This window comes from Emydura macquarii, unplaced genomic scaffold (genome assembly GCF_026122565.2).
Source record: "Emydura macquarii macquarii isolate MOO-44397 ecotype Brisbane River unplaced genomic scaffold, CSIRO-AGI_Emac_v2 contig_1253, whole genome shotgun sequence".
Lineage (NCBI taxonomy): Eukaryota > Metazoa > Chordata > Testudines > Chelidae > Emydura > Emydura macquarii.
Window position 1 is genome coordinate 31,800,897 of NW_027131390.1, and position 15,579 is coordinate 31,816,475.

Genomic DNA, 15,579 nt, shown 5'->3' on the forward strand with positions numbered 1-15,579 from the left:
GTCCTTTCCTGGAAGGTATCCTTCCTAGTGGCCATTACTTCGGCCAGGAGGGTTTCTGAATTGAGGGCATTGACATCGGAGCCCCCGTACACGGTCTTCTTTAAAGACAAGGTCAGATTACGACCTCACCCAGCTTTCCTACCCAAGGTAGTATCACAATTCCATTGTAATCAGGAAATCTTCCTCCCTGTGTTCTTCCCGAAGCCCCATGGGTCGGCAAATGAGCGCAGGTGGCATTCCCTAGATGTCAGACGGGCCCTAGCACACTACTTAGAGAGAACCAGGCCCTTCCGGAAGTCCACACAACTATTTGTAGCGGTAGCAGACCGTATGAAAGGCTCTCCCGTATCCACCCAAAGAATTTCTTCATGGATTGTAGCCTGTATTAAGACTTGCTACGACAGGGCAGGGATGCCCCTCCCCGGCCCGGTGATGGCACATTCGACCAGAGCTCAAGCATCCTCCGCGGCCTTTCTAGAGAATGTACCTCTGCAAGACATATGCAGAGCGGCGACCTGGTCGTCGGTACATACCTTTACGACCCATTATGCCATTGTCGAACAGGCGAGGGACGATGCAGGAGTGGGCAGGGCTGTGCTGAATAGAGCTGCTCGCCAGTGACTCCTACCCGCCGCCTGCAGTATTGCTAAATTAGTCACCTAATTGGAATGCATATGAGCAATCACTCGAAGAGAGAAAACAGGGTTACTTACCAGTAACTGTTGTTCTTCGAGATGTGTTGCTCATATCCATTCCAAACCCACCCCCCGTCCCCGCTGTCGGAGCTGGCAGAAAGAAGGGACTGGGGACCCGCGGGGCGGGCGGTGACCTATATACCGCGACATGAGCGCGGCACTCCAGGGGGCGCCGTACCCGGCCCTGCGGGTGTGCTAAGGAAAAAGGTTCCGGGAATCTGTGCACGGGGCGCGCACACACCTAATTGGAATGGATATGAGCAACACATCTCGAAGAACAACAGTTACTGGTAAGTAACCCTGTTATTTAACAGGTATTTAACCTAAACTGAAGTTTCTATCCCCACACCACAGCTGAGAGTAGTTTCAATAAGTTCATTTAGTCTTTTGCATCTTGAATGAGAGACTCATAACAAGTGTCAATTAAGATGCTGAATTTTTGTAAGTAATTATATACAGTAAATATATTGGGAGAAAATATTTAAAGTATGGCGTGTGCTGAAAGTTATTCACCAGATTAGGTCAGTGTAGTTTCTGAACAGCCATGAAAGACTGATTGTATATGTAGGCCTGCAAACTGTTAAACTGTGGCACCACTATGTTTAGCATAAATGTAGTAAGAAAGAGCAATTAGCGCTACATTGCTATCCAAGTATGGCTAATTTGCCCTTTGCCCCAAACTACTAAAAATATTTAGCTCCTGAATGTCATAACTGTCTCAAATGATATGGAGTTTAAATTATGTCCTTCTGCAGACTGAGTTTTATGAGTTTGAGTTTAGTTAGCCATTAGATACAGCATTTACCATGCCCAACCTAGAATGACAAATTTAATACTGTAAACCTTCAATGACCTTGACTGTATTAGGAATGTACTGTGAATTGGCAAATACAGTTCTAACTGAAAGCAAATCAAATACTGTATATAAGCATGGCGACAAACTGATATTAAATGTCCCTTATTATTCCTGAATGTGCTTACAATGAGGATAGATGCTGACCTGCAATGTTCAAGTACTGTTTCTGCAGTAGGAAAGGATATGAATATTAGTGTGCTTCCGTGGTGAGTGATGACACTGTTGTTAATCTTTAGTACTATATAGTCACAAAAACCTTAGCAACATGTAGTTCCTTTTTGTTCTGTCTACTCAGATGATAATTATGTTCTGAACTTTAAAAGCCTGATGTGACATTGAGCCAGAAAGGGTTAAGCAACTAGCAGGCTAAATTAAGGGTTCCCAACCTGGGGTGCACGACCCCCTTGGAGGGGCACCAAAGATGACAGGGTGTCCTTGAGGCTTCAGTTATATTGAGGTCATTTAGCCCCTTGAGCCCTGCACAGGTGTGAGCGGAGCAGCAGCCCCTTTGAATTCCAGGCTGGTTGGCTCCTTGCTGGTTGGGCGTTCAGCTGAAGCAAAGAAGCAGCACCCCTAAGGGAGCAGCAGCCCTGAGATCCACTGCAGCTGGAGTGGAGCAGTAGGCCCTCCTAGTCCCAAGATGGCCGGGTGCCTGGCTGGAGTGGAGCAGCCCCACGCCTGTGCGGGCCTAGAGTGGCCCTGGCCAACTTGCTAGTGCCTGTGTCCATTACCCTCAGTCCATGAGGGATGGGAAAAGGTGGGGCCACACAGGGTGTGAGGTGGCGGCTGTGCCATTTACAGGGGTTATGTGTGTTTATGGCCAGTGACAGGGCAGGTCAGGGGGTAAGGGTCTTTTACCTACTGTTAATTAGTGAGGCTTTCACTCAAAATGGTTGGGGACCACTGTAAGTGACTAAAGAAAACGTTAGAACTTATTTTACTTTTTTTAAATGGAAAGTTTTAGGGAGTTTTTGTGATTTTGTAAGTAAGCTGATGGGTCAAGACTCAAAGGATAGATGAGAGCACCGCCTGAACCCCCCAGTCTCTTCACCCTCACTCTGTTTCCTTAGTCACTTCTGATCTGCATGCCTTGCAGTATCATTAGTGCCCACATAGATGAGCTGCAGTGGTAGTAGTCAGAGGGCCAGATGGTCCTTGGCAGACTTTCTGTAATGTCTTGTGTATATATATGTCTTGTATATGGGTCCCTGGCAGGGAGACATCCCTGGGATGACAGGTTGGGCTGGCAGATGGATGCCTCTGTCCCCCTTAGAAGGGGAGTCAACAATCACTGCCACCCTTCATTTCATCTTGGGAGTGGTGGCTGCGATCCTCCCAGCCTTGGGGGTACATGGTTTTCTCCTCCATCTTTGGGGAAAATTTTGCTTCCATTGTTGCCAGGGCAGTATTCTGCATTTTTTGTCTTTGTGGACAGTGGATTGGGAGCAGGGATAGAGCACTGCCTGCTGCCAGAAGTAACCAGCAGCCAGCTTCCTTCCTGTGAAGGAACCATTTTCTCTTCTCTTGATGTTGCTGCTGTGGTCCCCTCCAGCTGGATTGCTTCCACAGTTGGGGAGGTCTCCATATGCATGTTTTCAATGAATGCCTCATGCCACAAATGCTTCTCAGCCTAGCCAACTCTTTCTGTAGCTCTCCACTTCAGAACTTCTACTAGTAGATCCCTCTCACACTGGATGGTCTTCCAAGCCTGGCTTTATAGAACAGAGAAGTGCGGGCCACAGTCTTGGGAAATTCACACCTGGACCTGCGTGGAGGCATCCATGATCAGTTTCTCTGTATGAATGCAGGGGGGCCCACGAGGTTCCCAGTAGCAGTGTTGGTACTGACAATGTGGCCTTCCTCAACCATGATTTTATTCTTTACTCCCTCTCAATCTCCAAGTTTAACGCAATCTTTGAACAGAGGCGTCTCATGCACTAGACTTCCAGATTGGTTCTGCCCTCTTTAGTTGCACATGACGTAACTCAGACTGTGTATAAGGATAGATATCATCTTTGTCTTCCCTGTTCCTAGGTTTTCAAGTATTTATAGATCTAGGTTGATGACTTTTCATCAGAAGTGTTAATATAGTTATTTGTTTCTGTGTAAGAAGATGCAGTGGCCTTCCTCCGAGCCAGGGCCCATAGAAGGGCCACACCCACAGGGTTGGACAGAAAAAGAGCCGGCCGCCTAGTCTGCCAGGCAATCGGGAGGCCGGCTAGTGATAGGTCCTGCCGGCCAACCAATCCAGGGCTGAGGCTATAAGAAGCAGGCCCCACAGCTCCGAGAACAAGAAGCTGCCGCCGGAAGCAGATGTGCGGCCCCGCCAGCTACAGCAAAGGCCTGCCACAACTCTATCCGCTAAGGGTTGGATAGGGCCCCCAGTCCCCCTAGACTGGTCAAGGTCTACAGGCCCCCAGGACTGGGCCAAATCCGTGGGCCCTAGTGACTGGACCGAGTCCCCTGAGCTGGTGGGCTGGGAGATCCCCCCGAGGCCGGACTTGACCTGGAGGAGCTGCCTGAGGCCGAGCCATCCCCCGAGGCCGGACTTGACCTGGAGGAGCTGCCTGAGGCCGAGCCATCCCCCGAGGCCGGACTTGACCTGGAGGAGCTCCCCCGAGGCCGGACTTGACCTGAGGCCGAGCCATCCCCCGAGGCCGGACTTGACCTGGAGGAGCTGCCTGAGGCCGAGCCATCCCCCGAGGCCGGACTTGACCTGGAGGAGCTGCCTGAGGCCGAGCCATCCCCTGAGATGGGACAGGACCTGGAGGTCTTGCCCCCCGCAGAGGAGCTCCTCGCCTTGCCGCCTGTGGACGAAGTGGGACTGGTGAGCCTGCCGCGGGCTATCTACCCCAGTGACACCGAGGATCTCACCGATACTGGTATTTGGGGATACGGGGAGGAAGTGGCCCAGGGACAGCCATAACCGTGGCTGAGGCAGGGGCAAGCCCCGTCGGCGTGTTGCGGCAGGAGCCCTGCTAACTTAGTGGCAATGCCTTTGCCACTGCTAGGGCCCTGGGCTGGGACACAGTGGAGTTGGGTGGGCCTGCGCCCCCCCTTATCCATGCCACCCAGAGAGTGAGGACACTGCCTGCTCACCCGCCCTGCCTCAGGGCCGGGGCACCAGACTCATAGCTGAAGCTAACATTCCCCTTGTAGGAAGGTGTAGTGGCCTTCCTCCGAGCCAGGGCCCGAAGAAGGGCCACACCTGCGGACCCCGTGCTACATACTTATTACATGTCTTATTAATACTGAGCTCTAAAGAATTCTTTTAGTTTTCTTATGAGATTGCTTCTGGTGCTCAGATTGGTCATGTTAGGTCATCCCTAATATTTACATGCGTGAAAAGCCTTAAAATATTAATGGTTGCTTGGGTACCTCATTTCATTGTATTTACTGGATAGTTGAGTTCTTGGTGCCAAAAAATTGTGTGTCAACCGCTGTGACTCTGACAGACATGCTACATTTGGCACTGAGCTTACTGCACTAGAGAAGAAAAAAAATCCTGGGGATGTTCTCACTTGTCACAATTTTGAAATTCTTATATCATAAAGGCCTATGTCTAAGTCATAGACTGATGTACCGATGGGCAATCATTTAGAGCCAAAAATTGATTTGGTTTCCTAGTGTATACGGTTCAATCAAATCGTTCTTCGCCTCCATTTAAGTAAGTCTTTTTTGGGGGGGGGTCTTTGTAGTCAGACTCATTGAAGACACCAAACTGTGAAAATGCACTTATTTTCAAGGCTGACATTTTTCTTCCCTAAACAGCTTTCAAAATACCATTCCAAAGTCAGTCAGTTGCTTTGACACATGCTTGTAAAATGTCGTACATTCAGGGTACACCAGTGCAGAACTGTAGCGTTGATCTTGTACGGCAACCAGCAGCATGGATTATATTCAGCAATTTTTGGGTGTTCTCATATCATTGTATCTTGTGATTAGCTGTTGCCAGTTGTTGTTTCGCAAAAAAAAAAAAACCAAAACCAAAAAAAAAAAAAAAAAAAAAAACCCCACTCCCAAAACCCCCCCCCCCCAAAAGACCTCCCACACTACCAACCAACACAAAAAAGTAAATTTTATTTTGTATGCAGATAAACATATCGTGTGATAAAGCAGACAATTACTGTGAGATGGAGTGTCAACCAAATCTGAAGCTGCCACAGCCGGCTGTGGGTCTAGAGTCGTTCACAAAATGACGGATTAAAAATTATAAAAAATAGATCAATATTTGCCTACAGTCTGCCAACAACTTGGACTTCCCTTATACTTTATACTTAGGTATAAAGACAGTGACAGTAAAGAAAGGGGTTCTTGGTTAATCTTGTGCTTGATTTATTCTTCAATGTAACTTGGATTGTAATTCGTTAGGGGCAAGACTGTCTTTTTTGTATTTATTTTATTGGTGTTTGCTTACCACAATTGGCCCCTGATCCTTTGAGACCTTTATGTTCTACCTTAATTAAAATAAGATTGAATTTAGTGGTTTAATGTTGAGCCTTCTGATTCTTAGTTGAGTTATATATAAAAAAGCTGCTGCTTTGTTTTAATTTGATGTCACCTCTTCATGTTCCTGAAAGCTTGAGACCTGTTGGATCAATGGAAGGGCAGAAGTTAAAAATAACATGAAGTCTTTTGCACTTGTAGATAACTCTCAAACTGCCCTGATCTGGCAATAAAAACCAACAAAATATCCACTGAGATATAAAATACTTTCGGAACCATCTTCTTGAATGTTATAAATTCATGTTGATTTAAATGTAAGATTGGACTATTCATGGTTCTAGGCACTTTTCTGTATATTGTAAACATGCAAGTATAAGCAGATTAACAGTAATGAAAGTAAATATAGCTATTTTGCCATAGCCAAGAAGTAGACAAACAAAACAACCTAGACACAGATAGCAGCCATAAACATACCTCTTGCTTCCCAAAGCCTCAGAAGTAGAGGTGGATATTGTGAAAGGGGTCTTAAGGTCAACAGCTTAAAGCTATATCAAATCAAGATGGGGACTGAATTCTGAAGCTCATGCTCCTTGTCAGCAATTTTCTCTCATTCAGACAGACACATCTTCAGCTTTTACTTGTGATATTTGTGACAATACGTTGTGTGTGTGGGGGGGAGGGGTTTTGGGGGGGGGGGTGTTGTGGCAAAAGCTTTCTCAGAAGTACCTGGCAATATACTTCTTTGGTCAAAGTCAACATCATCTATTGGTGGAAAACTCCATGTAACAAACAAATTGCCACATTTCAGTACTAGCTTCAGTATGAATGTATTTAACAGGCTGCTCATTGAGACCTGGCAAAGACTGTGTGGTGAAGGCAAAGAAACTCTACCTCATTCCCATCCTCGGAATAAGGTTTATTTATTTTTTGGCAGGGGAGGAAGTATGTAATGGAATTGGTTAATTTATCATGAGACTGGTAAATCAGTTGCAATCTAGAGGTCTTCCCTTAAGTTTGTGCATGTTCTAAGTAAACCATAGTGATGTTATGAAGAAAGCCCAGAAGGAGAATGCCTAGGAGATGCTTCATTGATAGTTGAAGATATTTTTGTGCAGTTCTATCAAGCCATGGATAAGGACAGAAAAAAAATATTCTCTGCAGAGATGCTCTGCTTCCTCAGTTTACAGGTTGTAAAAAGTCCAAAATTCATTTGTTCCTGCTGAAGTAAATCAAATGCCAGATCAGGAGTGCAATCAGATGACTCATAAAGCAGTTGGGATGCTCAGTGCTGCTTACTGTGAGCATGGAATCCTGACTTCTCCATGAATAGCAGACGTGAATGTGGTTTTCTGAAAGTCAGAGTACCATCAGCCAATACCAGCTCAACACTAGTACCAGTCCCTTTTTAGCATCATCTTGGGACCTGCCTTCTAGATATACGCTGTGTATGTTTCTTGTCTGAGAAGGAAGGGGACCATCTGCACTCCCAAGATAGATGCATCACCCAGTTGACCTCTGGCTGAAGCCTAGCACTATAATCGAAGCAGTAATAAACGGTTTAGTGGCATAATCAAAACAGGATTCAGTGAAGTTGTAGGATTTCTTACTGAACAGATGATGGATATTTGACAAGCTACTCACAACCTGGAATCAGTCAGCTGAAGACTGTCTTTCTCCTACAACATATTATCTTCCTGAGTGATGAAAATGAGAAACCTTGATTCCAGCTTGTGCTGTAATCATACACTACATCTACCATAACTAGAATGCTGGTATCTCTAACCTTTCTTTCTATGATACACAGGATTTTAAGCAACAATAAAGCTGTTTTGGCACTGATTGTCAATGTAATTGCCAGTAAAACACTTCAGTACTGTAAAATCCCACTAACTTTTTAAATTAAGAAATATATTGCAGAACTACCCATATAATACAACAAGCCAGTGTCAGTTGTTCTGTATTGCCAAACTCTCTCTTTACGTTTTCAGTCTGGTGTATTTTTTTAAATTCACAACAGAAATGATTGCCAGTGTGTGATGCAATGAAATTCTTTGCTGCCTCTAAGTCAGGTGCCCTGGTGGTAGTAATTTCTATATGTTTTCAGCTGACTCATTTTTTCATACCATGAATTTCTTAGAGAACATACTTTACTAGAGTGATCTTTATTTTACTTGTTTGATATATCTTTGTTTGTAGCTAGTTGTCATTACTATTCACTGTTGATTTCTGTTCACTTAACTATAGAATTCTGAGTTGCAAATTTGTGTTTAAAATGAGCCTTTTTAGTCACATGCCTTTGACATTAGTGTTTTGCTTTTAAAGTTATTTTAGGATTGTTATTAGAGTTGCCATGTTGACTGCTACATAATTTTGCCATCTTCTGTTAATGAATGGAATTCCTTTTGGATACACTATAACTACCAGGAATGTTCTATGGATTTGTTTGGTTTAATAATAGTTTCAGAATTCGCAAACGACCTCCTTATGCTACTTCAATAGAAAAGGAATAGTTATCAACTGTAGAAACGAAGCCTAGGTGGGGAAGCTTTAGGTGGGGAGTCACTCCCTATGTAAGTGGATTTGGTTTAAACAAAGGTTTAAACTGCCACCCAGGTTTGTTTTCCGCATACTTCTTCTAAGTTTTCTTTTCTAAAACTAAAAATGAAATAATTGCAGAGTATGTAAAATCACAAATCAGCACATTTAGACATTAGTTTAGCAGCTACAGATTGTGGCATGGTGAATTAAGAAAAATGTTGGAACTATCTTCTTGAGATCATTGCTTCTAAAGGATTTGTCAGCTTTTCAGTATTGGAAGATAGTCTAGTACTATAAGTCCTTTCCTACTGCCATATCGCAAATGAGTTTCAGGAGGAGTTTGTGTTATACAGAGAAACCATTTAAAGTAAGAAATGGGAGGAAATAACAGGTGTGCTGCTACCTTAATGAGATAGCACTAGGTTCTTTGTAGGTCTGCTTTTATATTGGACTGTATTTCTCAGATCAGGATACTTGGTTATTATTAACCAATCAAAAGTTAATTAATTTACCCAGAACCACAGAAATAAACAATCAAAAGTTCATCCATTAAATGTAGATACAACATATGTTCTAGCACAAAACACGCATTCAGTCTTCTAAGCGATTAACATGGATCAGTATAGGGGCCCAATAGCCCTGCCAAAGAACAGTACAAGATTTCTTGTTACACAGATTTAGTAATCAATTTTCAGTTCTTTTTAGTACCACTAAAACATGAGACTTCAAATTATTCTTGTCTTAAGACACTGTTAGGAATGTGGTTTCTTTTTATTTTTTATTTTATTGGTTTCGTATGAAAGGGAGAATTTTAAAATATTGAGAGGAAGTGCTTTGTTACTGTTTATATGTCTCAGGCCATTTTGCAGGGGGATTATGAAGGAGAAACATTAAAACACCATTAGTTACTTAAAATCCAAAATATGGTTATTGGAAGTCTTGCTATAAAGAGTGTAGACTCAACAGATAGCTTAGAGTTTCTCTGTTTAAAAAACACAGAGAAACAGAATATGTGAAATAATGTCTCACCTCTTCTTTTTAATCCTGTTAACCCTGGAGGAGAGAACTGTTTACAAGACTGGTTTGAGCTTCTGATAGCACTTGAAGTTTCTACAGTTTATTCATGGGTTCAGTCAAGTCTTCTTAGTTCTGTAACCCTGGAGAAGTGGAGAGACTTTCGAAAAGGATTCACTTAGCTCTGGAGTCCAGCATGAGGACCTCAGTTTGATATGGCCTGATTTAGGGTCCATGTAATGGGTGGCTGCTCTTGTGTTTCTATTGAACTATTTGTCAATTGAGCACCCAGATTTCAGCTGTTTTTCTGCTGTTTCTGTCAAAATCCAGAAAGTTAGGTGGTTTGGATTGCTCGGGGGTACCAAGTAGTTGGCCCAGTTGAACCTTCAGTTTTCTGAGTTTCCATAGGATGTGTTTTCTTAAACTGTTGATTTTGACTTGTAGTTTCCATGATTTTCTTTGGTCCTTGGTGAACTCATAGAAGGCAACAAAGCACTCTGCACAGGAAAGGGGACTTATTCTTGTTGGTTATTTGGTTGTTCCTTTTAGCAAGACAAAGAGGGATGGAAGCTTCATTAACAAGTAAATTATGGAAGTCTTTTGTCTGAACATATAACAATAACTGGAAGACTCCTTATCAAGCAGTAGAGCTTTGCTTTCCTAGGGACTATGTGCTTTAATTTTAACTTTCACGATGTTTCCCACCAGCTTTCTGACCTGTTAGATACACTTATTGGTTCCCACTCCCATGAGCACCAGGAAAGAACTTAAGTTTTAGAAAATGCATAGGGATAGTTGGTTATAATCTTACTTGTAACAGATGGGTAGTTTACTGATTAAGAGTCAGAGAACTGTAGCCGTTGAATATATTTTCAGGGCATATTTTACATTATTCATTCTTAAAGCCCTCATTCCTAGTTTTTATTTTGTTTAGAATTTCCTGGGAATTTGGTAGTATTTATTACAAAAATTGAAGGGGGAAAAAGATGAAAATGAGTGGGGAAAATAGTTTTATAGTTCTTTGGGTAACTTTGGTTAATGTTGGGGGGAGGAGGATGGGGAAAAAACAAATAAAAAACCCTGAATGTTGTCATTGATTTTCTGTTGGTTTTTGAAAACCATTTAAAAACAGTGGAGTGTTTTTTGCTTGATGAAGGGGCTTCAGTGTAAATGCCAAAAAACTTGGATAGTGCAGACTCTCAGAAGGTTTTCCAAAGTGTCTTTTGCAAGGCGTGTTCTCCTTCACTTGGGAATATAGCTGAAGAGCTGTGTTTGGGTATTCAGGTGTGGGTGTTGGGGGGAGAGCAGGAAGGTAGGAGCTGTGAATGAGACAGGGATGAATGAAAAGGGAATAATCCTGCCATTAGTACCACATATCACTCTCATAGATTCACTTAGAGACAATGCCACTCCTTTCCTCACCATGCCATGTGCTCCTCACCTCTGCAGAAGTTGGGGGAGCCTGGTACTCTGGGACCAGGACAGGTGATGGGGTGCCCAGTACCCACAGGGTGGGAGGGAAAGACTGCCCTGTGGTGGGGAGTGGTGTTTGGCACTGAGATTCATGGATCCACAAGTGCTAGGGGAGCTGACACCACCCTCCTCTCTGCTTTCAGCACTGTCTGGGGGAGGAAATGGCCAGATGCCCCTTCCTGGCCCCAGTACTCTTGAGTGGGGAAGCGCTCAGAGGCACTTCCAGTGCTCAGAGAGAGCAGGAGGAGCTTGTTACTCATAGGGTGACTGAAGGGGAGGTGGTGCCCAGTACTTGCAGGGGACAGCAATTGTAGGAAAAGGGTGTCCCACGGCATGAGGCATGTGAGATGGGGGTGCCTGGCACTCTTGTGTGAGAGTGGGTGCGGCTCTTCAACCTGGGACCACACTGAAGGGCAGGGGAAGCAGATGGGAGTCAATACTCAGTGGGGTAGGGGCTTCCGTTCTCTTCTGGCGTCGGTCAATTGTTGGGATAAGGCTCCCTGCCCATCTTGCCATACTGTGCAGCTGCAGCAGTCACCAAACAGTAGTTAACTTCTTTATTTCCCCTTGGAGCAGGCTCATAGTGCCCCACCATCTGGTGGGGAATCTGTGGGAGGGGAGCTGGGTCCAAGGAGTTCCAGCACTTAAAAGAAAATGGGTTTAAACTGTTAAAACTAGAACTCTGGGTTTTTCAAAACCTGTGAATTTCCTGGTGGTTTTTGTTTTAAAAAATAAAAGAAAAAAATCTAAAGAGGAGGGTCTTTGCTACACTGCGTTGTTTCTAGGCTATGTCTGATGTTGTCATTTAGTGCTGGCTTTTCAGAAGTATTGAGCACATAGTTTTCATTTGTAAAAGTTATGACCAAGTTTTCATAAGAGTTCAGCACCCAGTGTGTTCAACTATTTTTAAAATCTGGTCACTTAATTTGGTGCCTAACTGGAGGGGAGCAGAGCTGAGCTCTTTGGAGAATTTGATGCCTATTGTAGGTGGCTAGCCTTTGTGGAAACTGTGTTTTTGGTGACAAGAGTGAGACAAGAAGCACAAACCTCTGCTGTTGCTGTGGTGGTGGCTTAGAATCATAAAAAGTGAGTGCTGGAAGGGACCTTGAGAGATCATTCAGTCCCCTACGCTGAGGCAGGACCCATCCTTAAAAACCTCCATTGTGGGGGATTCCACAACCATCCTTGTTGGTAACCTATTCCAGTATTTAACTGTCCTTACATTTAGAAAGATTTTCCTAGTAGCCATGTTAAATATCTCATGTTGCACATTAAGCTGATTACATGTGATCCTACTGTTGGTAGACGCAAAAACAATCAGCATCCTCTTATTAAAACACTTAATATATTTGAAGACTGTTAACACATCCCCGCTCAATCACCGTCTTTCAAGATGAAATATGCCCAAGTGTTTTAATCTTTCCTGATAGAGGTCAGGTTTATAAACTTTGTATCATTTTTGTAGCTCTACTCTGAACTGCTCTCTAGTTCGTTGCTATTTCTTCTAAAGTCTAACTCCCAGAATGCAACATACTGCTCCAGCTGAGGTTTCACCAGTGCCTAGTAGAGCGGGCAAGTTAGCTCTTATTTCTTTACATGTGACATTCCTGTTACCACACCCTAAAATATTAGCCTTTTTTGCAGATACATTGTTGGCTCTTAGTCAGCTTGTGAACCACAATAACCCCTAGATCCATTTTCAGCAGTATTATCATTTTGTCAGTCATTCTCCATTTTGTAGTTGTGTGTGTGTCTTTTTCTTCCTAAGGGTAATACATTGTTCTTGTCTTAATTAAATTTCATCTTATTAACTTCAGGTCAGTTCTCTAATTAGTCATGGTTATTTTGAATTGCAATCGTATCCTCCAACTTGCTAGCATCCCCCCTGTTTGGTATCATCTGCAGATTTTATAAGCACACTGACTTGGATAATGGAATAGAGAGGAATGAAAATATCAGATAATACTGGACGAAGGACAGATCTCTGCAGAACCCCACTAGATATATTGTCCAGGTTTGAGTGTGAACCATTGATAACTGAATAATGTTTTTTAACCTGTGGCTGCATCCACCTTGTACCACATTTCTCTGGTTTGTTTGAGAGAGTGTTGTCAAAATCTTTACTAAAATGAAGATATATCCCATCTGCAGGTTTCCCCTGTCAACTAAGCCAGTAACCCTGTCAAAGAAGGATATGTGATTGGTTCGGTATGATGTGTTCTTGACACATCCATGTTGGCTATCACTTAGCACCTAATTATTCTATAGATGCTTACAAATCAATTGTTGATTAATTTTTTCCAGTACATTTCTAGGTATTGAATAAAGTGAGGCTGACTGGTCTGTAATTTCTCAGGTCCTCTTTGTTCCCCTTTTTAAAGATAGGGTACAACCTTTGCCCTTTTCGAGTCCTCTGGGACCTCACCTGTCTACCATGAGTTCTCAAAGATAATCACTAATGGTTCCGATATTGTTTGTTAGTTCTTTAAGTACCCAAGGATAGATTTAATCAGGCCTTCCTGAATACATTTAATGTATCTAAATATTGGTTTAACTAGTTTTTTCCACTACTTTGGCTTCCATTTCTTTCCTCTTGTTGTTAGTACTAATTGTGTTAAGCATCTGGTCATAATCCACCTTATCAGTGAAGACTGAAGCAAAATAGACATTAAATACCTCAACCTTCTTGGAGCCATCTTTTATTAGACCTCTTCCGCTGCTAAGTAGTAAACCTAGACATTACTTTCTTTCTTCTGCTCATGTACACATAGCTCTTAAACATGTAGAGGAAAGAGTCCTCTGGCTCCACTGCAGTTCTCTCTGAGCCCTGGTCTACACTTACCTGGTGATTCGGCGGCAGTCGACAGGAGTTAAGCAAACTACGCAGAGTAGCTTGCGTAACTCATGTCGACTGCTGTGCTTCCCTTCTGCGCGCTGTCTACATTGCGCTGTGCCCATTGATGCAGTGCTATGCTACTTGAGGGGGTGGTTTACCAGTGTCAACTTCCTGATCGATTGGGCAGGTCTACACTGACTGCTCAATTGATCCAGAAAGATCGATCTGGCGGCGTTGAATTTGCCGCCGTTAGTATAGACATGGCCTGTCTGAACCGACATCTTGAAGTACATTTGCAATAGGTGCACTCAATGTTTCTTTTGTAGGAAATTACCTATGGAACCTGGAAACTCTGCTAAAATGAAGAATAGAATTTATGTATGTCACAAAGGAGTTTCAGCCACTTGGGACTAGATCACAGTCTCTCACTCTGCTTGTTCTTTCAGGCACTGTGATTAAGTGTCTGCCTGAGAGTTGCTCTTATTTGAGTAATATGACTAATGGCCTTAATTTGCTCAGCCCATTATCTCTTGCTGGGAGTGAGATGACCCTGTTCCTTTTTGAAAGAGTACTGATGAATTCAGAGGATTACTGAGTGCACACTGACTTCATACCTGCCCCTACCTATATACTTGTAATACTGAAGCCTGCCTCCAGGGAAGAGGGAGAGTCTTGCTGTCACATCTCTCTGGGGGAGCTGTCTTTTGTCTGTCCACTTTAGATTGATACTGCCATGGTAAAGTGACTTGAATTTTAAAATCTACAAAAGTACTGTGCTGTGTTTGAAGTAATTTGTGGAATGCAAAGTACAAATATTTAATGTTTTGCTTTTAAGTATGTAAAGCAGTTTCCCAAATATCAACAATGGATTTGTATTCTGTAACATGAAAAATTTTATTTGTCATCGTCAAAGCCAGTCAGAGTTGGTGACCAAAATACAAGAGTTAGATGTCAGTACATTAAATGGGATTTGAACTAGTGTCTTGGTCATTTAGAAAATATATTGACAAGATGGGACAAATCATCATATTGGAGAATTATTGCACTTTGGTCAATGAAATAAAAAGAGAATAAATTAATGTGTGTATTTTACTCTTCCCACAGCTGGGTTAACAATTTTGGACATGAAGGTCTTGGGCTTCTGTTGGATGTTCTGGAAAGGCTTCTGGATAAGAAACAGTAAGAACACAAAACATTGGGGTGGGAGATGAAAACTGCTATTAAGGTTTTAACCTTACTTAATGCTGTTGGTTTTTCCTTCAAGGCAAGAAAGTATTGACAAGAAGAATCAACATAAGCTTATTCAGTGTCTCAAAGCCTTTATGAATAATAAGGTAAGATATAAGATAAATATTTTTGATTCGTTTTAGGTGCTTTGAATGTGCATGCCTGTTTCATAAGGAGCTAATTGCAATAAGGGAGCTTAACATATTGGATCTACTAGTGAAATTTCCACTTTTTTCTTGGATTCATGCTTCTTTGTCAAAAGTGAGCAATTCAGAGTAATGGATACTTAAGTCCTGCAATAGTGAATTGGGATAAGTATGTAGTACAGACTTGTGTCCTGTTCATGTATCTTCAGTCAGATAAAAGGGCATTTCAGCCACAATTTTATTGAATACTACTGAATGCATGAGTGAAGGTAGAAGCATAAATTGGCAAGTAGCATGGGATGCTGTAGACCAAATTTAATTTGCTGGTTAAGGAAATATTTGTAATGC

General features: G+C 42.8%; 1 protein-coding gene across 1 annotated transcript in view; it reads left to right on the forward strand.

The window, feature by feature from the left end:
- Window positions 1-15,579, forward strand: part of DIAPH2 (diaphanous related formin 2) — a 735,565-nt gene that overhangs the window by 151,240 nt on the left and 568,746 nt on the right. Inside the window, 2 exon segments of the mRNA XM_067548390.1 lie at window positions 14,963-15,037; window positions 15,123-15,192. Of these exon segments, the coding sequence (XP_067404491.1) occupies window positions 14,963-15,037; window positions 15,123-15,192 (145 nt within the window).